At 46.0% G+C, this 23,116-nt stretch overlaps 1 protein-coding gene across 1 annotated transcript; it reads left to right on the forward strand.

Moving 5' to 3' along the window:
- The first annotated feature begins 2,864 nt into the window (after positions 1–2,864).
- LOC135389384 (uncharacterized) lies at positions 2,865–4,427 on the forward strand. The gene has a single exon (XM_064619440.1). It carries the CDS (start codon positions 2,865–2,867, stop codon positions 4,425–4,427), a length of 1,563 nt encoding a protein of 520 aa, XP_064475510.1.
- Positions 4,428–23,116: the final 18,689 nt, after the last annotated feature.

The raw sequence follows: 23,116 nt of genomic DNA on the forward strand, positions 1-23,116 counted from the left end.
TGGCTGTTTCAAGCAAGGTATTGCAACAAGATTTTCAACACGATGACCTTCATCGAACGTCATTGGTACAAACTTCATACGACAAAGCCTAGAGCAGTCGTCATAAAACTTGAGAAAAAAATAGTAGGCGCTTTGTAGTGTGCCCATTATACCATGCCCTCCTTGCTAGTGCCTTGCGAGATTTTTTGGTTCTTTTTCTCATTTTAATATGTGCAGGTTGCTATGATGCTGCTCATTCGTTGTCCTCTGAAGAATCAAGGCAGAGAGATCTGCCATGCTTTATATACATGCATTCCATGCCCTTTACATTGAGTTTAGTTTAGATGTGACATTGTGCATTATACGGTATGTCCAAGTTAACTGTCAACAAATGTTTAAAGAATTGATATATATCTTTTTCCGGGATGCAGTCAATTGCAATATGGGATGTTCTGAAAGGCACTCTTTAGGAAGGCACCAGCAAAATCCTGAGTCAATATCTTAATTAGCTTTTGACAATGAACTTCTGAATTATAAAAGCTACAAGGTTGTCCCCATGAGAACTCTGATCCCTTCCAACACCTGATACCATTGCCAGTGTCTGAAGAAAAACCCACTTGATGGGTCATCCGCAAATCATTTGTGAAGAGATCTCTTTTTTTTCCTTTATTTTGTGCATTGTGCATCTTCAGAAATGTCTTATCTTGACCTTCCATATGAGAGGGTGAAGGAGCACACTCTTGCCTTGACTAAAAGAAAAGGACTAAAAGAAAGAAGTCCATGATAAGGGCAGTTCACAGTTCTGATAGTGTCACTCAACACAGCTTTTTCTTTTTTTTTGTCTCTACGACACATGATGCAACTCAGTGCTTCTTCATCCTCGCACATTGGGGACCAAGGGAAAACATGTTTGAAGATGCACAATACGCAAAAATAAAAATAAAAAGGTATTCCTTTGCAACTTTTTTGCAGATGAGTATTGAACGTATTTTTCTTAAAAACAGCAGTGACATCAGTGGACCAAAGTGACCAGATGTTGTCTTCGGGACAGCCTCATGGCTCTTCTATTAAAAAGTTCATTGTTGAAAGTTAATGGAGACATTGCCTTAGGAGCTTACTGGTGCGCTCATAAGGAGTTCCCTTCAGCATATCCTATATTGCAATTGATTTAATCTCAGGGAAAATATATATATATATACATGTATATATGTTGTGAGGGAGAAACTGACCGGTCTCATGAAGAAAGCTAGTCATCGTCATCATCAGCCTAGTCTGTTTGAGTCGCTTGGCGCGAGGATTCATTCTCTCGGCCGCGCGAAGCTGAAAAAAGGCAGTTCCACGCTTCCTGTATCCCTCTAACAGTTTGGTGGAAGTGCGACCTTTCCCTTCGTACCTCAAGTTCCGAGGTTACTGCCCCTCGTTTATCTCTCTCTTTCACTTTTTCCCATAATCTTCATGACGGACCTTCGTTCTCGGAGGCTCATACCCAGGATGCCGGAGCCCGCGGCTAACGTCCCCGGTGTGCAAGGTGGGGCCTCAGCACCAGTTTCCACAACCAGCGCCCCACCATCTCCGGGAACCGAAAACCAAGATATTGAAGATTGGCTCGCGTCCTACGACCGCGTGAGCTCCTACAACAGATGGGACGATCCGACTAGACTGAATAATGTAGTATTCTACCTCAGCGATCTTGCGAGAATTTGGTTCGAAAACCACGAAGCGGAGTTCGAGACCTGGGCTGTTTTCCGCAGTCGTGTTCGCGAACTGTTTAGCACCCCGGCGGTTATGAAGTCGGACGCTGCTCGGCGTCTCTCGGTACGTTACCAACAACGCGATGAATGTTACGCAGCCTATATCGAGGATGTCCTGGCTGTTTGTACTCGGGCAGATCCTGCCATGCCTGAGATCGAGAAGGTCAACCATATAACCAAGGGCATCGCTGAAGAGGCCTTCCAGTACATTCTTGTGAAGGAACCCTCCGCCGTCGCCAGTCTGATGGAGGCCTGCAGGTCCCTCCAGGAGAAACGGAGTTCGCGCGTGCTGCGTAGCACGACATTTCCTGCTGCTGAACCTTCGGTGTCTGGTACCTCGAGCCTTCCTAACGTGGGAGCCCTGCGGTTGCTTATTCGTCAACTGATTCGCGAAGAGATGTCTCACGTTCTGCAGCGTCCAAACCCCTTCGAAAGCTGTCCACCACCTGCTCAACCTGTGCCTTGCGACCTGCAGCCATTGATACGAGACGAGATAGCAGCTGCGCTGAGGTCGGACTGCGCAACATCACCTCGTCCGTCCTACGCAGATGTCCTGCGATCGTCATCCGCCTTGACCCCGTCGCACTCGGTCTCCCCGGTGCAGACAGACCCTATAGCCCCTATCTTTGCCTCCTCACTGTCGTCACCACCTGGCTACTACCGGCCACAATGGAGGCGCTCTGAAACCCGCACCTGCTTCTACTGTGGTATTCGCGGCCATATAGCCCGATTTTGTCGTAAACGCCAACGGGACGTCACAACTGGAGGTAACTCCTTTGCCTGCGACTCACGTGGACGTCCAACAGCGGATGACATGCTGTTCGACCGAAATGACTACGTCGGCTCCATGCCGAACTCTTCCCGAGACCCACCACGTTCTCCTCCTTCGTAGCGGCGCCGTTCAGTTTCGCCTTTCCGTGGCCGGTCCCCTGCGCGTGCCGCACTGCGCCAGCGAACGCCTTCTCCGCAGGAAAACCGCTAGTTGCGGTCCGAGGAGGAGAGCGGACTGCATTGTTTCAAGAGCCTCAAACTCCTCCGTGTTCTCACCACAATGTCGTGGATGTTGTTCTAGATGGGATATCTGTACAGGCTTTGGTAGACACTGGTGCTGCTTCATCCGTAATAACGTTGGATATGGCTCGACTCTTGCGCAAAGTGATGACCCCTTTTTCTGGACCTTTAATGACAGGCGCTGGTGGGGAACCTATTGTGCCCATCGCTCGTTGTACAGCTCGCATACAGGTCGCAGACGCGTGCTACCCCGTCGATTTTGTGGTCCTTGCTTCCTGCTGTTATGACGTGATTATTCGTTGGGACTTTTCGAGTGCAAACTCGGCCGTCATAAACTGCGCGCAGCATGACATTTCCTTGTCTCCTTTCCCAACGTATGATGTTGACGACACACCCGCTCCTGGCCAGCAACTTTCTCTTTGCACAGACGTTGTTTTACCCGGACGGGCAACGTGCGTCATCCTCGTACCGTTGATCCCGTCGTCATCGCCCGCTGAAGTCATCATCACGCCCGAACGTCACAATCTGGCCAAGAAAGGAGTGGTTGCGCCTCATTGCCTTTGCTGTGTGGAAGATGACTCTATACCTGTCTTCTTGACAAATTTATCTTCGGAACCCGTCTTGATGCCCGCTGGCTTCGTCATTGCGGCTTGGGAGCCAGTGGCTCTGTCCGCTGCTCTTGCCACTGTGAATGCAGGTACAGGCGTCCCCGAGAACAAGCCCATCTCAGCCGCCGATATCGCCGCACTTGAAGAAAGGATCGCTGTCACTCTGCCTAAGGAGTATAGAATGAAACTGCTGAACATTCTTGTCCGTTACGCTTCCCTTTTTGATTTGGACGACTCTCCTCTTGGTTCAGCCGCGCACGTGAAGCATCGCATAGACACTGGAACAACCCCGCCGCTGAGACAACGACCGTTCCGTGTTTCTGCAGCGGAACGGGAAGTCATTGAGAAAGAGGTACAGAACATGCTCTCTCGGAAGATTATCCGGCCCTCCAACAGTCCCTGGGCGTCTCCGGTTGTTCTGGTTAGGAAGAAAGACGGCAGTGTCAGGTTTTGCGTCGACTACCGAAGACTGAACAAGGTAACAAGGCGGGATGTGTACCCTATGCCCCGCATCGATGACGCCCTGGACTGCCTTCATGGGGCAAGCTACTTCTCTTCACTCGATCTCCGGTCCGGGTATTGGCAAATCCCCATGTCTGACAACAACATTGAGAAAACCGCATTTGCTACGCAGGACGGCCTCTATGAGTTTCTCGTGATGCCCTTCGGCTTGTGCAACGCGCCCGCTACTTTTGAAAGAATGATGGACACTGTTTTGCGGGGACTACGATGGCACATATGTCTATGTTACCTTGACGATATTATCATATATGCTCCCACCCCCGAAGACCACCTCTCGCGCCTTTCCACAGTGCTCGACTACATTGCAACCGCCGGTCTCCAGCTGAATCGAAAAAAAATGTTCTTTTGGCTTTCGAAAGATAAAAGTCCTCGGCCACCAAGTTTCACGGGAAGGCATATCTGCGGACCCAGACAAAGTCCGCGCGGTTTCGGACTTTCCAGTTCCAAAGGACATCAAAGAACTCCGAAGCTTCTTTGGCCTTTGTTCTTACTTCCGCCGTTTCATTCCGAAGTTCTGCGACCTTGCTGCACCACTTACGTTGCTTCTGCGCGGTGATACCCCCTTTGTCTGGACCCCTCAGTGTGAAACTGCTTTCGACAACATGAAGACTGCTTTGTCTTCGGCACCTGTTCTTTCGCACTTCGATCCCCAGTTGCCAACCGAGATTCACACTGACGCTAGTGGATATGGTATTGGCGCAGTTCTTGCACAGCGTAGTCCATCGGCGTCCCTGGAGTCGCCGGTCGCTTTCGCGAGTCGGACTTTGTCACCAGCGGAGCAAAATTACTCGACGACACACAAAGAATGCCTTGCAGTCGTATGGGCTATCACCAAGTTTCGTCCATACCTGTATGGAAGACCCTTCACAATCATCACGGATCACCATGCGTTATGCTGGCTCTCGACTCTGAACGATCCTTCTGGCCGTCTGGGTCGTTGGGCTCTTCGCTTGCAAGAATACGACTTCGTCGTCAAATACAAATGTGGGAAGAAACATACTGATGCTGACGCACTCTCTCGGTGCCCTCTACCTTCGGATCCTACTCCCTCGTGCAACGCTTCGCCACTCCTGATCTGCCCCCTGAGTCCCGTCGACCCGGCTTCCCTTCGCTTAGCTCAGAGCCGGGACCCGCATTACGCTGCATTTATACGTCGCCTGGATGGCACAGAGCCTTTCACCAACAAGAAATCGCAACGTAAAGCCCGACAGTTCGCCTTGTTCGACGGCCTCCTGTACAAGCGCAATTATTCCCCTACAGGTCAGCGTTTCTTCCTCGCTGTGCCTGACTCCTACCGCTTCCAAGTTCTTCATGCCCTGCACGACGACCCGACGTCAGGACACCTTGGATTCTTCAAGACATATGAACGGGTTCGACAGAGATACTTTTGGCCACGGTTATACTCATCGGTCTTGAAGTACGTTACCGCGTGCGGACCCTGCCAGCAACGGAACCCTTCCCCTCCCCCACATGCGGGTCTGCTGCACCCATTACGTCCTCCCGAATCCCCATTTGAGCGTGTCGGTATTGATCTATTCGGACCTCTTCCGATCACTGCCCGACGGAACCGCTGGGTCATCGTGGCCATAGACCATTTAACTCGTTACGTTGAGACTGCCGCACTTCCTACTGGATCCTCTGAAGAAATAGCTGATTTCGTCATCCACAATATTTTACTCCGTCATGGCCCCCCTCGATACTTGGTGAGTGACCGTAACCGTCCATTTCTTGCGAAGCTACTCCAAGACATCCTCTCTGCGTGTTTAGTCATACATACGCCGTCCTCGGGCTACCATCCGCAGACTAACGGCCTCACAGAGCGCTTCCACCACACCCTTGCAGATTTGCTGTCTTTCTACGTCTCGGCTGACCACACTAACTGGGACTGCCTATTGCCATTTGTGACGTTTGCTTACAATACCGCTGTACAATCGACAACGAGTTGTACTCCCTTTCGCCTGGTGTTCGCCCGGGACCCGTCTTCTACGATCGACACCATCTTCCCCTACGTCCACGACACAGGGGACAACCTCACACTCGCTGAAGCCATATCGCGCGCCGAAGAGTGTCGCCAGCTAGCCCGGTACCGGACATTTGCAACGCAGGCTACAACCAAAGCTCGGTATGATGAGCCTCGTCGATCCGTCGTTTACGCTCCTGGTGATCGTGTTTGGCTCTGGGTACCTCGCCGGACGCCCGGACTTGCCGAGAAGTTCATCTCTCATTATTCTGGGCCTTATACCGTTCTTCGTCGGCTCTCCGATGTCGCTTATGTTGTGGAATCCGAAGATCCTCCCACAGACCAGCGGCGGCGGTCTACCGAAACCGTACACGTCTCTCGTTTGAAGGCTTACGTTCCCCCGTTCCCTGCTTCTTCCGTCGCCAGGATGGCTTCGTCCTCGGAGGGGGGAAGTTGTGAGGGAGAAACTGACCGGTATCATGAAGAAAGCTTGTCATCGTCATCATCAGCCTAGTCTGTTTGAGTCGCTTGGCGCGAGGATTCATTCTCTCTGAAGCGAAGCTGAATAAACGCAGTTCCACGCTTCCTGTATCCCTCTAACAATATACATGTTTACAAAAATTGTTCACTGTTCGCTGGGACATACTATGATCAGTTGTGCTAGTCGCGCAAGACATTAATATGGGGCTGCAGATGTTACGATGCACAAGTTTTTCTTTCATTTCAGTGAGTAAGACAGATAACAAATATATTTCATGCTCACTTTGCGTATATTTTATGGAACCTGCAGCAATTGTCATTAAAGTATCCCCAGTCTTCATTTCTTGATATGATATTGTTTTATGTTACTCACAGGGTTGTCAATTATGCCTTACCGTGCAGTGTGTAGACATGTTGAAAGTGTTATCTGTATTCTGTTCCTTTCATTTCAAGTCTTGCGGCCTCTGGTTATATACTCACTTGTCCCATTACTCACAGGGTCGTCATGCTTACCATGCAGTGTGTAGACATTTTATTGGAGGTATTGTCAGTGTACATTTTATTTCAAGTCAGGTAGTCTCTGGTATTTTCTATATTTTACAGTGACTAATTTTTTTATTTCAGTGTATGCAGCTCTAGTCATGTGAATAAATAATATGCCTTTTATTTTGTCGCTTGTCTTGCTCCTGACCTCCACATAACACCCTTACTAAAGGATGTTATTGCACATGGGGGTGTAGACTTACACCAAAAAGGAAGTCAGTTAGGGTACCGCTGGATTACACCAAAATAGGTGTTCACTGAACACCCTTTCTGAGGGGTGTATTTCGTCAGAGGGAGTTGATATACACCAAAAAGGGAGTCAGATAGAGTATCGTTCAATTACACCCAAAAGGGAGTTTTATTTTTTAGAGTGTATAAGCGAAGGCGGGGATAACAGTCGTCCTGTCTTCGTTCTCTGCCCGCGTCCTTGTGGTGGTTAGTCACGATGAATGTACAACAACTACCCCGCCTCCACACACTCCTTCTGCGATACCTTGTGCATTATCCGAGATTTTTAAGGATGTATGGTCCCCTTGTGGGCATCTGGTGTATGCGATATGAATCGAAACACCAATATTTCATGGGCACTGCCAGGAAGGTTCGTAACTTCAAGAACATTGCTTTCACTTTGGCAAGACGACACGTACCAAATGTATGTGTGGTCTTAGCCTCACATGGACCACGAACCAGAAAGGTTGCAATTGAGGGTGCTCCTGACTACTTTAGGGCTTATCTCTCACGGCACAATGTAACTGCTGAATCTGTAGAGTAGGTGAGCAGCATTACAACTGATGGGCAGACACCGACTGCAGGCTGTGTCACTGTGAAAGAAATGCCTGTTGATGACCTGGCACTATTTGCTGAAATATCGGGAATCTATGTAGTGAATGGAGTACCAGTTTTGCTTGTAAAATTGCTGTTAATAGTTGAATACAATGAGCATTTGCATGCCCTCAGTGTGTCTAGAACTGATGTGGAGTTTGTTTTGAGAAACCTTGACATTGCATCTGACATGTTAAACCTCCATAAGCTCGCAGATGGCAGGCTTGTAGTGAACCCACGGCATGCGCTTTTATTGTGAATTTTTGGATTCACCTGTTCAAGTTCTCATGCTCACTTTCCATGTTCTGTCCGTGTATGACAATGAACCACGTTGGAAGGAGTTGCCTCAGGACAGAAGCCGCCGATATTTCGAACAGAGACTGTTCTTCTTCTGGGCTAATGAACCACGTTGTTCCTCAGATTGCGCTCAAGCTACACCCTCTTTTTTCACCGTCAACCAAACAGGTGTAACATATGGCTATTACACCCTTTCAGTTACACCCTCAGGAATCCTTAAACCCCAGGAATATCTTGCATATCTGCCACAAAATATTCCGTAGCAGTCGACATGACCAGTGGTATTGTCTGCTGTGAAAGCCATGTCTTTTCGTGCTGTTCTAACCACACAGGATACCCAGTAACCCGGTCACAAGATATTCGGTAGCAGACAACAGCACCAGTGGTGTCGTTTGCTGTACACCTGCCCCAACTCCCAACATCTCCATACGGATGCTCAACATAAGACTCGGCAGAACTTCATCTCCAATCAGCATCTTTTCTTTTACTTTTCCTTACACTAAAATATTCTGTGGCGATGTCCCTCATGTCAGTAAATGAATAAAGCGCTTAAAAACTGATTCCATTAATTCACATGACACTCAGATTAAACTGAATGGCGCCTGGATTATTTCACATGGCACGCGAATTAATTCGGATGGCACCTGGATTAAAATGGGTGGGAAAACCTCTATTTCGCATGCTTCAGAGAACCAATCGGAATGCATGCGACTCTGCATTACGACTACAGTTCCTTTTCCCTAAATGCTCTGGTGCGAAGAATAATGTGTGTATGGGTGACGTAGCAGACACCTTAATCAAAGTGCCACAACCCCTTTGACCGATACAAAAGACTGCAAGTTTGCCGTCGAACAGCGTTGTTTTGTGGAGACATGCCCTGTCCAGTTTCGTCTTCCGTGAAGACCACAGGAACAATAAACCAGCTCATGTTCCGTGTTCCGACTAGTTCCCTCTGCAGAATACACCTCTTTTTTTTTAAGAGTGTACAAAAAGATACATGTATCTTTTTGTACACTCTTAAAAAAAGAGGTGTGTTGTTCAAATGGCACTACAAGATATGCCTGGTGTAGTGTGTGTGGCCGACGACGGGTTCAGTTGTCCTCATTCCTCTTCTTTCTTATCATTAAACATATCCCCCTCCCCATTTTCTCGTCACGGTCGACTACCTCAGCAACATCTGGGAAGCGGACGAACTCCGCTCTACAACGAGTGACGCAGTTACCAGAAAGCTGAGCGCTCACTTCGGCAGATATGGCATTCCGTTAGCAGTGTTCACGGACAACTGACTCCAGTTTGCGAATGAATGGAACTTCAGACATCACACCAGCAGCTCCCACTTGCCGCATTCAAACGGCATGGTGGAGTCTGCAGTGAATACGGCGAAGAAACTGCTAGCGAAAGCCCTCGAGGGTGGGCAGGAACCACAGATAGCTTTCCTTGACTACAGGAACACACCCCAGCAAGGAACACAAATGTCGACAGCACGAGCATTTTTAGGACGCAGAACGCGAACCGCACAACCTACAACGGAGGTCCTGCTACGGCCGAGATATGGGACACCACAAACAAGAAAGCAAGCACAACAAAGGCGAAGTGCCAATTAAAAGAGCGCGAAAGAGGTCAGTGAGCTACAACCAGGACCGACTTTACGAGTTAAACCCGTGCAAGCGCGCACGAGTAACTGGAAACTCGGGACAGTTGCGCGAAAATGTGGACCACGTTCACACGAAATTCGCAGCGAAGACCAACTTCTCAGACACAATCGCGTACATCTACGTGAAGTCGCTCACAACGAGAAGTCCAATGAACCAATATCAATCCCTCAGATATGTGGTCGACCGAACCAACCCCTGTTGGACCACAATGACCTGCTGGACGCAAAAGACAGCGCGGGCTCCACCAATACAAGAGGAGGATCAGCATTGGCCAAGAAGAGGTCGAAGACAGCCCTGCCGCTTCAAGGACTTTCTGTTTCACTAAGTTTTCCGTCATGTTGAAGTTTTACGAAGAAGACGAGCGATGTCTTTCAAAGGGGAGGATGTTTAGAGATGTATAAGCCAGATGGCATCACTCCTCACGGGTGTTTATGAGCAGGGACTTTTTAGGGTGGACAGCAAAGTTATTTCCGAGACAGGAGGGTTCAGTTGCCTCCCCTTCTACTATCCTTCCTCTTCTTTCTTTGTTTGTCCACCGTACTCATGCCACCCTCGAGCGGTAAAGTTGCAATCCAAGAGATTAAATGTGCTGAGATCGTGATAAATACGAGGCGCCACTGAGGAAACCAGACGATATACTGTGGGGGCAACATGTAGGGGTTCGAGCTGTGATCCGCAAAGATACCATCGCGTAGGTATACAGAGCGTTTTTTTTTTTTTTTTTGCCTGGACAGAATTTTTATGAAGAAACTACGAGAGCAGCAAAAATGTCGCTCTTGCAGTTGAGTTCTACGGCCAGGCGGACATCGTCTAGAAGAGAGTAGGCAAACACAACATGACTCATTACCTCAAATTCATTAATAAACTCTTGAATTGTGGAATTTCGGGCAATTAGTCGAAACTAAAGCAGCCTGGATCAAGAGCGCATCACGACCCTCGCCGACGAAAGTCTTACTTGGGCCGAAAAGCGGTTTATCTGGCCTAGGCCAACTTATATAATACAGGCCTCAAAGCTTCGCGGTTTCCCGAGTTAGCCGCGTGGGCAGGCAGTGGCGCTCGTTCCGTGGCCCAGATTGATGTCGGCGTTGTTGGGAACGACCTATTTGTATGGCGGCCTCCGCAAAGTTTCGGATTTTCCGCCGCATCTCTCGTTGTGAAAAAAGAAGTTACTTCTGGAAGGAAGGGATCCTACATGACCGTGAGGTATGCGTGTGTGCGTGTCGCTTTATATACTTCTTTCTTGTATTTTGATGATTTTGATGAATGAATCATCGCGTAGTGATGGGGCAATAGCCTGCACGTAGACGTCCCTTCTCAGTGGGAAGGCAAAATTGCCACCAACTTTATTGAAGTAATTTTGAACCATTTGATTGAATTTATATGATTCTTACACTGTGACAGAGGAGGCGGGCAAATTACACGAAAATAATATTGCGAAGAATATGAACTGTGGGAGTTTCGACTGCCAAAAGCGGGCATCAGCAGTTCAATTTGCACTACTGAGCAAAACGTAGAAAGATACTTATTTGTCTCTGTAAAACAAAGTTATACTAACAGTGGTTATTTGCAAATATGTACGACACATACGGCCATATCTCGGAGCTATTGACATGGAGTAGCAGGTACTGCTTGCAACACTGTTGTCTGGAATCTGGATATCGTAATTCCACAGCGTCCCTCGGTCCCTCGCAAAAAAGCCCGTTCAAAACAAGTAACGAACAGGTACGTCAGAATTTATTCTTCGTGGTTACTGCTCGTTTTAACTTTTGATTTCATTTGATTTGGAGTTTTCTGGCGCATTAGCTACTAAGGCCATAAGGCATGTTTAACTTTTATGGGAGACCGAAGATGCCGTGGAATCATGAAATCGAGATTACAGACAACCGTGTCGCAAGCAGTACCTATTACTTTATGTAAATAGCTCAGAAATATGGCTGTATGTGTCGTACATATTTGTAAATAACCATTGTTAGTATAGTTTTGTTTTAGAGGAACATATGAGAATTTGTCTACGTTTTGCTGAGTAGTGCCAACTAAACTGCTGATGCCCGCTTTTGGCAGTCGAAACTCCCACAGTTCATATTATTCGCAATAATATTTCCATATAATTTGCCCTCCTGTAAGAATAGTGCAAGGAAGTGTAAGAATAATATAAATTCAATCAAATGGCTCAAAATTACGTCAGGAAAGTTGTGACTTGTGAAAAAAGGTGACAATTTTTCCTTCCCACTGAGAAGGATCATGAACGTGCAGGATACTGCCCGATCAGTAAGCAATCATTTGTTCATCAAACTCATCAAAATACATATATATTAAATACAAGAGAGACGCATACAAAGCGACATGCACACGCGCATACATCACGGTCATGTAACATCCCTCCTTGCAGGCGGGTCGTGAATGCAATCGTGGCGCTAATCGATATTACCGTTGAGAAATCACTTCTTTTTTCAACACGAGAGATGCGGCGGGTAATCCGAAACTTGGCGCAGGCCGCCATACAAATAGGTCATTCCCAACAACATCGACATCAATCTGGGCCACGGAACGAGCGCCACGGCCTGACACTGCCAACTGGGGAAACCGCGAAGCTGTGAGGCCTGTATTATATATGCTGGCCTAGATCTGGCCAGAGGAGCGGAACTTGCTCTAATCATCTCCATCGCTCCAAGTCACATGGCCTTCTGACGTCAAATTAGTGTGGTTGCCACGGTTCTTGGCGCCACCCTGCCTGGTGGTGTTGTTCCTTGTTGCCACGGTTTCGGCTCATTTGCATATCAAAATTCAGGGATGAATATTTTAATACACGTACCTGTTTAAAATTTTTTAAACGTGGTGTGGCCTTGAACTAGGACACTCTCCCATACTGGCATCTCGCTTTTGCCCAAGACTCCACAATTAAAGAGTTAATTAACGAATATGGGCAATTAGACATCTTGTGCAGTTGCATACTTTATTCGAGAAGATGTGCGCCTGGCCTTAGAACTTAACTGTGAAAACGACATGCTCGCGTGGCTTTTTTAATAAAAATTTGACCGAGTTGAAAAAAAAGAAGAAAAATAAAGGAACGGGCCACAAAGGCGCTACAGTTCCCTTCGCAGCCCTTTTTTTAAAGTGCCACTACGGACAAAATGTCGTGTCTTCATAATACCAACAAAGTTTTGTTTCTGAACTCTTCTTGTCACACTTTACATTCCTGCAAAGTATTTGGGCCCTACGTGACGCGAAAGCTAGAGAAATTTAATTTTTAGTTTTGAGAACTGTGACGTCATGTTAGGCTCCTACGGAGCGCCCGGCTGTCATCTGGCAACGTTGTTGCCCTTCGTGTCTTCCGGGGGGCTCACTTTTTGCACTCCGTTAGCAGAGCCTCATGTGACATATCATCCGAAGGCTGCAACCTTCGAAAAAATACAAAGAAGGGAGCAGACATCTCTCCCATTTTCCCCTCTTTCGATCAGCCTCACATGACTTCTCCACCACGTGACCTTCCCCGGAAGCCAGTGCCTTTGCTAGGAGAAGAGTGCTCTCTCCAGAACATGGCATCATTGCAATTTGTGGCTTGTGATTACGTCGCTCGCTCGTTGCGTATTCGCGACTTGTGGAGGCTCAGCAGATCTTGGTAAACAGGATTGAAATCTCGCGTATATAATCCTTCAGGCATCTCCTTTTCATGAACTAAATAACATAAACGCTGTTTTCTGAGTCCGGAGTGACACTTTAATATATAATTTCTGCAATGAAACAACTAGAACTACCTCGACATTAGTTTCGCATTTACGCATGTACGAGGTGGAGGAAACTAATTTAATTTTGTAATTTGCACAGTTCACTAAGATTTAAATTTCTTAATGAAGCTCTTTTTCTTTCTTTCGAGAAACAGAACGAGCAGAATTGCTGGTAATCTTTTTTATGTTCATTTCATCAATATGATGATGATTAGAGTTTTTATGGCCCAGCGATTACAAAGGTCATAATGCGCCAAACACGGTTATGAACACAAATGAATTAAGTTATCAGAACAAAGTGACTGAAATTCAACCTAAAAATATACTGATGTAATTAAAAGAAGTGTGTGTAAAGTTTTCTTGCGGAAAGTAACTAAAAAGCTGTAGGCTTCAAGCAGGCCTATGTCCATAAACAAGTTCTGGACATTCTCAAAAGGAATGACAGGTTCATCACCCAACAAGAGTGCTGGTTGAAGAGGTGTACAATGCTTGTAGCATTCAGTGAAGTAGCGCTGGCGATGAGGCTCATGTTGTGGGCATGTGATGAGAATGTGAAGGATGGAGAGTTGCTCGTTACAACGGGTGCACTGCGGTGGCTCCTCTCCACGAAGTAGGTGGCCGTGCGCCAAAAATGTATGCCCAATTCAGAGCCTGTGTCTCAGCACCTCCTGGAGGCGTTGCTGGATTGCATGTACCTTATGCCCTATGTGTGGTTTTGTGAGATGAAGCTTGTTTAGAGTTTGTTCATCCCAGAACTGCTGCCATTTTTCATTAATTGCCTTTTTTAATGCACGTCTGAAGTCATGGAAAGGGATGTCGAATGGGGTAATTTCTGATGAAAGAGCTGTTGCTGCGGCTCGGTCTGCAAGTTCATTTCCTAGAATACCCACATGACTGGGCACCCAACAAAATGTTAAGTTATAATCTCTGTTTATTATACTATTGGCCAAAGAACGTGCTCTATGAACTAGAAGGTTCTTAGCCCGCTGCAGACTACCCATAGCATACAGAGAGCTAAGAGAGTCTGTGTAAATTACTCCAGATTTAATACATGTTTGCAATATAAAACTAAGTGCCAAGATCAGAGCGTATACTTCAGCAGTAAAAATAGATGCTGCTGGATTTAAACGGTGCGACCGTGTCACTGCTGCAGATACCATGGCGCAGGAGACGCTGTCAGCAGTCCGTGACCCATCTGTGTATATTTCAGTGTGGTCGCCAAAGGAATGCTTTAATTCGAAGAACTCTTGTTGAAGGACTAAGGGCGACGTATCCTTTTTATTGTACTTAGTTAAGCAGTAGTTGAACTGTGGCTGTGATTGCCAAGGAGCACTTTCGCCACCCTGTTCTAGGATCCCGGAATCCTGATATAAAAAGTTATACAAGTCTTGATATTGCAAAGCTCGCATGCTAAGAGGCCATACCACTGATGGTCTGTGTACAAACATGATGATAATGATGCTTCAGGTTGTCTTGGCGCATAAGCAACGCGCCAAGACAATGATAAGGAAAGTACTATTTAAAAGTATAGTGATTCAGCTAAGATAAAACTGTAGAGTTAGAGAATAAAAGGACATAAGCTAAAACTACAGTGCGTTTAAAACACCAACGTCTTCAAAGAAACTAAACGCCCGTTTAAATGGTAGAACAGCCTCATCCTCCAACAAAAGGGATGGGTGTAGAGGTGTGTGGTATGTGTAGAGCTCCTGGAAATGGTGAAATCGGTGTGTTTCATGTGACGGGGGACACGTAATAAGCATGTGGAGGACAGACTTCATCTCGTCGCATCGAGTGCAATGTGGAGCCTCTTCATTGCGGAGGAGGTGACTGTGGGTCAAATGAGTGTGCCCAATTCTCAACCTGGCAGAAACAACTTCATGAAGACGACTGTTAAAAATCTGCGTCGGTTTTACAATGGTGGGCTTAACCAGGTAAAGTTTGTTGGAGTGTAGTGTATCCCAGTGCTGCTGCCATCTGCTATTGATGGCCCTCATAAGTGTAGGTCGGAGGTCTTGGGACGGTACATCAAAAGGATTCACCTCAGATGAAAGAGCAGCTGTAGCAGCTGCATCAGCAAGTTCATTACCGGCTATACCCACATGACTGGGTACCCAGCAGAGTGTCAAAGATAGGCCCTTTTTATTACCTTAGCAGCAAGGCACTGTGCCTTTTGTACAAGAAGGTTTTTGGCATGCCTATGTTGCCTACTGCTTGAAAAGAACTGAGAGAATCTGTGTAAATAACCGATGACTTGGTGTGACTTTCTAAGATGCAGTTCAGTGCCAGGACTATTCCGCATACTTCGGCATTAAAAACTGAGAGCATGTGAGGTAGACGATATGACTGTGTGAATCAATCGGTTACCATTGCACATGAGACTGGGGTGCGTGTTTTGGAACCGTCAGTGTAAAAGGCTCTGTGTTGCCCAAGACTTTCTATAAGGGACTCAAACTCCTGCTGGAGCACAACAGGTGGTGTGTTCTGTTTCTTAAACATAGTCAGGGAGCTATTGAAACATGGAGGTGACTGTCACGGCGGGACCCGTGGGCTAGCCTGTACTATGGTGAAGTCATCATGTGGGAAATTGTCATCTTCACATCCCTGGCGAACGCGCATGCTAAATGGGGGAATAACGCTGGGTTTATTAAGAAATAGCTGCTTGAAGCGTGTGCCTTTAACGCAGGAAATGACTGGGTGATTGGGATACCCTTTTACCCTCAAGGAATATGAAACAGATAAGTAAAATCTTCTTCTTTCCAGCGACCATTCATTGCTCTCAACATATAGGCTTTCCACTGGCGACGTGCGGAAAGCACCAGCTATCAAACGCAGTCCCTGGTGATGTGCATGGTCTAAGATCTTCAGGCCAGATTTCCGAGCAGACCCAAAGACAACACATCCATAGTCCATTCTAGACAGCACTGTGGACACATAGACCCTGTGCAGAGTGTCACGATCTGCACCCCAAGATTTGTGGGACAGCACTTTCAATAGGTTTAGGGATTTCATGCATTTTGTTTTAAGGCTCTTGATGTGAGGTAAGAAGGTGAGCTTTCTATCAAGGATAACCCCAAGAAATTTGTGTGCACCCTTAATAGCGAGGTCCTGTCCGTTCAGCTTAAGAGTGGGTGGGGGAAACAGTCCTCTCACCCTCGAAAAATTAACACAAACGGTTTTCTCATGTGAGAACCTGAATCCATTCTCATGGGACCATTTGGTAAGCTTGTTTAAAGTTAGCTGCAACTGTCGTTCACATGTTGCTAGATTCGTGGAAGAGAAGGAAACCTGAATGTCATCAACATACAGTGAATAAGACATGGAAGGTGGGATTATACTAGCTACTGAATTTATTTTCACGAGAAACAGAGTGACGCTAAGGACGCATCCCTGCGGCACTCCATTCTCTTGGATGAAGGGACGGGATTGCGTTGTTCCGAGCCGCACTCGGAATGTCCTGTCTTCGAGGAAGTTTCTTATACACCAAAGGAGGAGCCCCCTGATCCCAAAAGAGTACATGTCTTGTAGGATACCATACCTCCAAGCGGTGTCATATGCCTTTTCAAGGTCAAAGAACACCGACAGACAGTGTTGCCTACGGACAAAGGCTTCACGGATCATTGCTTCTAGTCGTACGAGGTGGTCAGTTGTAGAACATCCAGCGCGAAAACCACACTGGAGTTCCGAAAGACATTTGTGTCCTTCCAGGAAATGGACCAGCCGAGCTCAAACGTTTTGCCGATGCAACTCGTGAGAGCGATGGGTCGATAACTGGCCGGCTTGAAGGTTCCTTTCCAGGTTTTAACAAAGGAATTACGGTGGAAATTTTCCAGGCTGAGGGTAATTTAACTGAACCCAAACCTGGTTAAAAAATTGCAGTAAAACCTCTTTGGATGCCTCAGACAGATGGATCAGCATACAATACATCACCCTGTCTGGGCCTGGTGAAGTTGTCTTTGTACGCTTTAAGGAACGATTTAGTTCTACTTTGGTGAAAGGCTGATTATATATCAAACTGTCTCCACAATGCATTGGAATTTTCTTTTCTCTCTGCACTACGTTTTACTTTGAGGAACTCATTGCTGTAGTTGGAGGAAGAGAAAACACTTTCAAAATGCTCACCAAGAGTATCAGCTTGTTCCTGTAAGCTTTGTACTGGCTGAGCGTTAAAGCTCAGCTACGCCGATTTTCGAGTGTTACAGAATGGAATGGTACTCACGCGATGTGTTCATAAGGGAACACTGATTATGTATGCAAAATAGTTATCCCAAACTCCTCGCGGTTTTCCGAAAAAGTGAATTTTTAGTTTCACTGACATCCCGTCTTGTGGCCCGCAAACCCTGTGTCGACGACACATTCGTGGTCTGCCCGCCCTCCGGCTTGGCATGACTTTTGGCTTGGTTTCTTCCGCCAAGCCGGCCAGTTTCTTCTGCCGAGCCGTCTGCTGCGCAGATTCACATTGGGGAAGTGATAAACAGTTCGCTATTTGAGAGCCAGTATATTTCTGGACTTCACTAAACCCACGAGGAACGTGAGTTTTGCTTCCTTCGACTGCAAAGCATTTGCTAGGCCAGTACAGTCTTCCTGGTGTGATTCGTGTTCTGTGCTGCGTGCCGAGAATGCGTGAGCGTTTTGCTCCCGTCTGCAAGAACACTTCAGCATGCAGTTCCAATGTTTCAGACCACAATTTTCCGAAAGGCGAAAGAGAAATCTATTGACTGCAACAATCGGTTACAACTCCGACTGGGTGCCACCTTCGAAAGCAGCGATTTGATCTGTTCATCTGCACTCTAAGAAAAAAAGGAGTAAAACGGGGAGTAATTGCAGCTTCTACTCCCCTAGTGTGCAATTACTCCCCATTTTAGTCCCCTAACCCAACATTTAGTCCCGACATTTGCTCCCCAGGACTGCAAATTGTCACTAAACTTCGCGAATGGTCTCCTGAATGCAACAGTCACCGTAAATATGTGCCCTAGGTCAATTTGAAGGGCATAAGGCTGTATGACTCAGACAACGTAGCAATTTTCCAGCCACACAGATTAAGAAACAGTTAGCGCATCTTTCTTCGCAAATTGTGCCCTAGTATGGCGCAAGATTTTATATCACTCGATATATCACGGTTGACGGTTTGCTTCAAAGTATTTTCATGCATGCGCACCAATTATGTACCTGGGACTCTTACGACAGCGCGTGAAATGCGGTCTTCACTCTGCGACATTCATTTACTCCTGTGCATTTACTCCCGAAAGGGACTATTTTTTGTGGCAATGCAATTACTCCCCAAAAGGACTAAAAGTACTCCTTTTTTTCTTAGAGTGTGGCTCATACGAATGTTACGGAAGCAATGCGCAACTTGTTTCACAAGAAGCCGAAGATGTGTCGTCCGGGATGCTGTGCCAACCTTATCTGCAGCAGGAGATTGCAGGGGCAGGACTAGGCAGCAGATAAAGGTAAGACGCGTAATGTTAGACAAGTCAGTCATGCGGTGCAAATTGCATCACGTAGAAGAGAAAAATACGCTATCTGTCAGTTACTGCTGCATCCTTTAGAGATTACGCCCCAGCGGGTGTATTCTCAGTACAGATTTGGAATTGCCTTATTTGTTAAATGATTTCGCAGGCATTCTAGCACCACCGAAAAGCTTGCACTCCACGTCTCAACTATCACCGTCTGGGTTTTAAGCTGAAGGCTGTCACCAGTGCCAACCAGTCGCCCCTTCAAAGTGCATCTGTTTTTGTTGGCGGAACGGTAACACTTGGTACTGAGACATTTGATTTTCTGATTAATCAAGTGCATTCCATCACTTGTGCTCGACTTCTTGTGTTCGTATACCCTTGCTGTTGCTCGCTAACTTAGAGCAACCATGCCTGAGGTGCCAGCGCTTTCAGAGTACATCTAAGCAGTATCATCGTACCATATGCACGGCAGCACATCTTGTGTATTTTGAGTAAGGTATAACTTCAATGTTGGCTCAGCCGTTGTATTTTGGTCACAAATAAGGTGTTCTTCCAGAGCGCTCAAGGGCAGTTCAAGCAGTTTCATCTGTGCAACAGCACATACTTTTTCTCAGTTTTGACTAAGGTAAATCGAAATCTTCCAGTTGATGTCTTTCGGTCATAAATTATGTTTTTCGAGACATTCAAACAGCATCATGTGTGCAACAGTACATACTTTTTCTCAGGTGAAGTAAGGTAAATCTGTCTGCTGTGGTGTTCTGGCAGTGCAGCAGAAGCTTTTGTTGCATTCGAGTGGTATCATGTATACAAAAACTTGTTTTACGCCTTTCTGTAGCTGCTGTACAAATATTGTGAGTCCAGAGACATTCGTGCAGAACATATCGGAGCATCTTGTGTGCTATTGTTTTTATCATCTGCAGCAGTATATTGATAATGTTAATTATTCAATGACTTCAGCTAACATTTACATTCTTACTTCCAGGTCAACCTGTCACGCAGATGCCCTACCCCTTGGTATGCATAGTTCAAGATTGTACCGAAACAATCCACCTGGAGCATTATTCTTCAATTGTCAGTGGCATTACTATCACAACACACCATATACTGCATGTCTATGGTGCGTGTACAATGCATCAAACTTATTCTCAGGTACAGGCCAGCTGGTACGCAATTACAACATGAAACAACTGACACAGAGACCGTAAAGTCATGCCTTTTCCTCCGCGCCTCGGGTTTCATGTTATTATCCTCACATGCAGCTTAATTCGCCTGTGCTGTGCAGCATGAGCAAAAGCATCTATTGTTTGTGGTCACATGACACGGAACATAAATACAGTGAAACCTTCCTATGTTGGACACCCGCGGTGCAGCCGAAGCGTCTCCTACTTATAGAGGTGTCCGAGTTACAGAATATGGCGGCAACAAAAAATGGAAGAGATCACAGCTGTGAGAAATGTCCACCTTCTTCAATTTAAGGTCCTTAGTGGTACCTGGTGGTGGTGCCTGGTAGTGGTACCTCTACCCACTCTTCACTGATAATTATTACTGATTTTAGTATATTCAATTCCGTTCAGATTCTGCTCAATGGCATTACCTCTGGAGCTTTTCGAGCACCAAGGACTTGTCTCTGAAGCGTCAGCTCACTTCTCATAGCTTTGGTGCAGTGCTCGTTCAAAGGCTCTAGACAAACTGAAGACAAGTGCTCACATAAAGAATTACAATGTAGACTGACAGCACTTGTTTTTGGACTCTAAAAACTAAAGCAACAAAATGCTGAGACCAGTATAGGGAAAAAAAGGGGGTAAAAGTCAAGGCCACTGGCTCATTTTGGGTCTTTTTGGTGCAAAGATGGGCCGATATTGAGGTAATTTGGCCAGGGTTTTGTCCGACTTTGCAGGGAAAACCCTATCCTACTTCCAAGATAGGGAGGTGTCCGACATAGAGAATTTCGTCCCCATGTAGTTTCAATGGGAGCCTGCCTGTGCAATCAAATCATGGGGAGTTGTCCGAGGTAGGGAGGTGTCCGGCTTTGGAGGTTTTACTGTACTATAGAGCATTCTACATCATGTAATCTAACAGTTGTTCACGTTTGGATATTTTAACCATGGAATTTACCCTGCATGCACCATACCATGTCCAAACACGAACAACTGCTAGACAGCAGCATGTACTGTTGCCGTATAGCACTTATGGCTTGCGTCCTGTGATCGGAAACAGTGGTGTCTTTTTTCTGCTACAACCAGTAAACTACAGTAAAGATTTAGAAATACTGTGTCATACCATAAAGCACTATGGGAAATGGCAGTTTGAAAAACTGGAGAAGACTGTCATTAGAATGGGGGACATGTTCTACGGTGAAATTTTTTACAGTGTGTGCTGTACCACGTAATGCACTGCAGGCGTACCACGGTATGGTAACGCTCTGAATACTGATTTGCTCAAAAAAGGAATGTGTGCGTTTCTTGTACTAACTTCCCCTTATGCAAGGTTGTTAAAAATGTTTTCAGCTAATGGGGAGGGAGAGGACATCATTCTGGAGTCTCGTTGACCTACAATGTGTCGTGTGTGAAGGTCATTTTGAAGAGTGTAGGTGGTACAAGACTGTGTTCCCACATTCTTGGCAGTGTTGACTAATAACCATAATAAAGTAGAGGGTACATTTGTCGCTTCATATGTTTGTGTTATGGCAACGTATGTAGAGATACATCTGTCTCAACATGCAGATGACAGAGCTGCTTTTTATGCCTAAACTATGACAAGTAGTTGTCTGTTCAGCACCACTAATCATGTGCCGGCCTCCATGACATGTCTGTGACATTCCAATGTGATTAACATGTCCCATAGATGTGTGCAATGCTGAAGATGACTGTGTACCTTCTATGGATTCTTGATTGAAGAAAAGTACTGTGTGATTTGCTAACAGCGCCTGGCTGTACCTTCACAATTCTACATAAAAATATGTAAAGTTTGCCGAAGGAAACATTATGAAGGTCCATAGCGAAAAATCCTGAGACGAGAGATGGAAGGGCATACACAATGTCTCAACATAGCGTGTTTATGTCCCTTCTTGTATCTCCTCTTCAGGTCTCGCCATCATGGACACTATCACCAGCTCGCTTGCTGTTGAACCGTTCTTTCAACGATAAGGGTCACTTTCATGGACTGGATGGCAGCCAACATGCTGTCAATAAAAAGAATAATGGAAGGAGCTCAATATGGTCCTTAGGCTGCGCGTGGTCACTGCTTTCTGACAAATGGTGGCTTACAATTTCAGGACAGTGCCTGCAGTGGTAGTATTCTTGTGTTCTCACCCTTTACCCCCATTGTGTGTCATCGGTCACCTGTAATCTGCTAATGTGCACATAGCTAAAACAAAGTATATTTGTATTTCTTTGAATACAGTTGGTACAGCACATTGTTTTTAGATGTTCTTTGGAAAATATAAATAAAAAATTATCTACTCTGCAAGTCTCCTGTCAGCTCTACAGAGCAGCTTCGAATTTCACTAGAAGCCACGTGTGAAACCTAGACCAAACTAGTGGTGAAGGTCCATATAGGTCATAGATAGATACTATTATTATTATTAGATCATAGGTCAGGCTTAGGTCCTGGTTGGTAGCAACGCATTTCAATCTTATTAAAACTTGGTGCAGGAGGTGACCAACGTAACTAAATACACCAACTGACTCTCACAAATTTTGTGGTGTTATACTTTTGAAACAACATTAATACGCCGCAGTGGTCTTTTCTCCTTTGTTCCTTTTAACCTAGAATTATTAGGTCTTCGGCATCACCAGCCTTAGTTGAGTTGCTGAGCATGCAGTTATTTAAGTTGAGCACTGCAGTTTCATATTTGTTTCTCTGGACAAGCAAGCCCGCTTCCCCATTTTGGTAAGAGTCTTTCAGCTTTAACAGGGCATCTGTGGACAAGGAAAACATTTGGACTATTGTGTATTTTGCTATGAAGTGCACCATACAAGGCAGAGGACACCACCAACCATTTCCACCAAGGTTATTAAATTTGTGATAAAGTACATATATCTTTTGTCACTGACTAATTTGGTGGCAAAGTTACTTGAGTGGCAGTTGTGCAATTTTAAGCACATGTTTAAAAAAAATAGGATATGGGAAATGCTGACTGGTTGAACATGTGGAGTACCCAATATAATAATTGGGGGTTTACGTCGCGCGACAACTCAGTGTGGAATACACAGCACAGTGTAATGTTCCTTATTCTGGCAATGTTAGCATGGTTCAAGAAGTGGGAAACGTTGCACTACCCTTAATAACATCTGTTGGGCCCAGCTAAC

Source organism: Ornithodoros turicata, chromosome 3 (genome assembly GCF_037126465.1).
Source record: "Ornithodoros turicata isolate Travis chromosome 3, ASM3712646v1, whole genome shotgun sequence".
Taxonomy (NCBI): domain Eukaryota; kingdom Metazoa; phylum Arthropoda; class Arachnida; order Ixodida; family Argasidae; genus Ornithodoros; species Ornithodoros turicata.

Bases quoted from the DNA above. Each gene is read 5' to 3' on its own strand.
- LOC135389384 (XM_064619440.1), top strand. From the start codon at position 2,865: ATGGCTCGACTCTTGCGCAAAGTGATGACCCCTTTTTCTGGACCTTTA.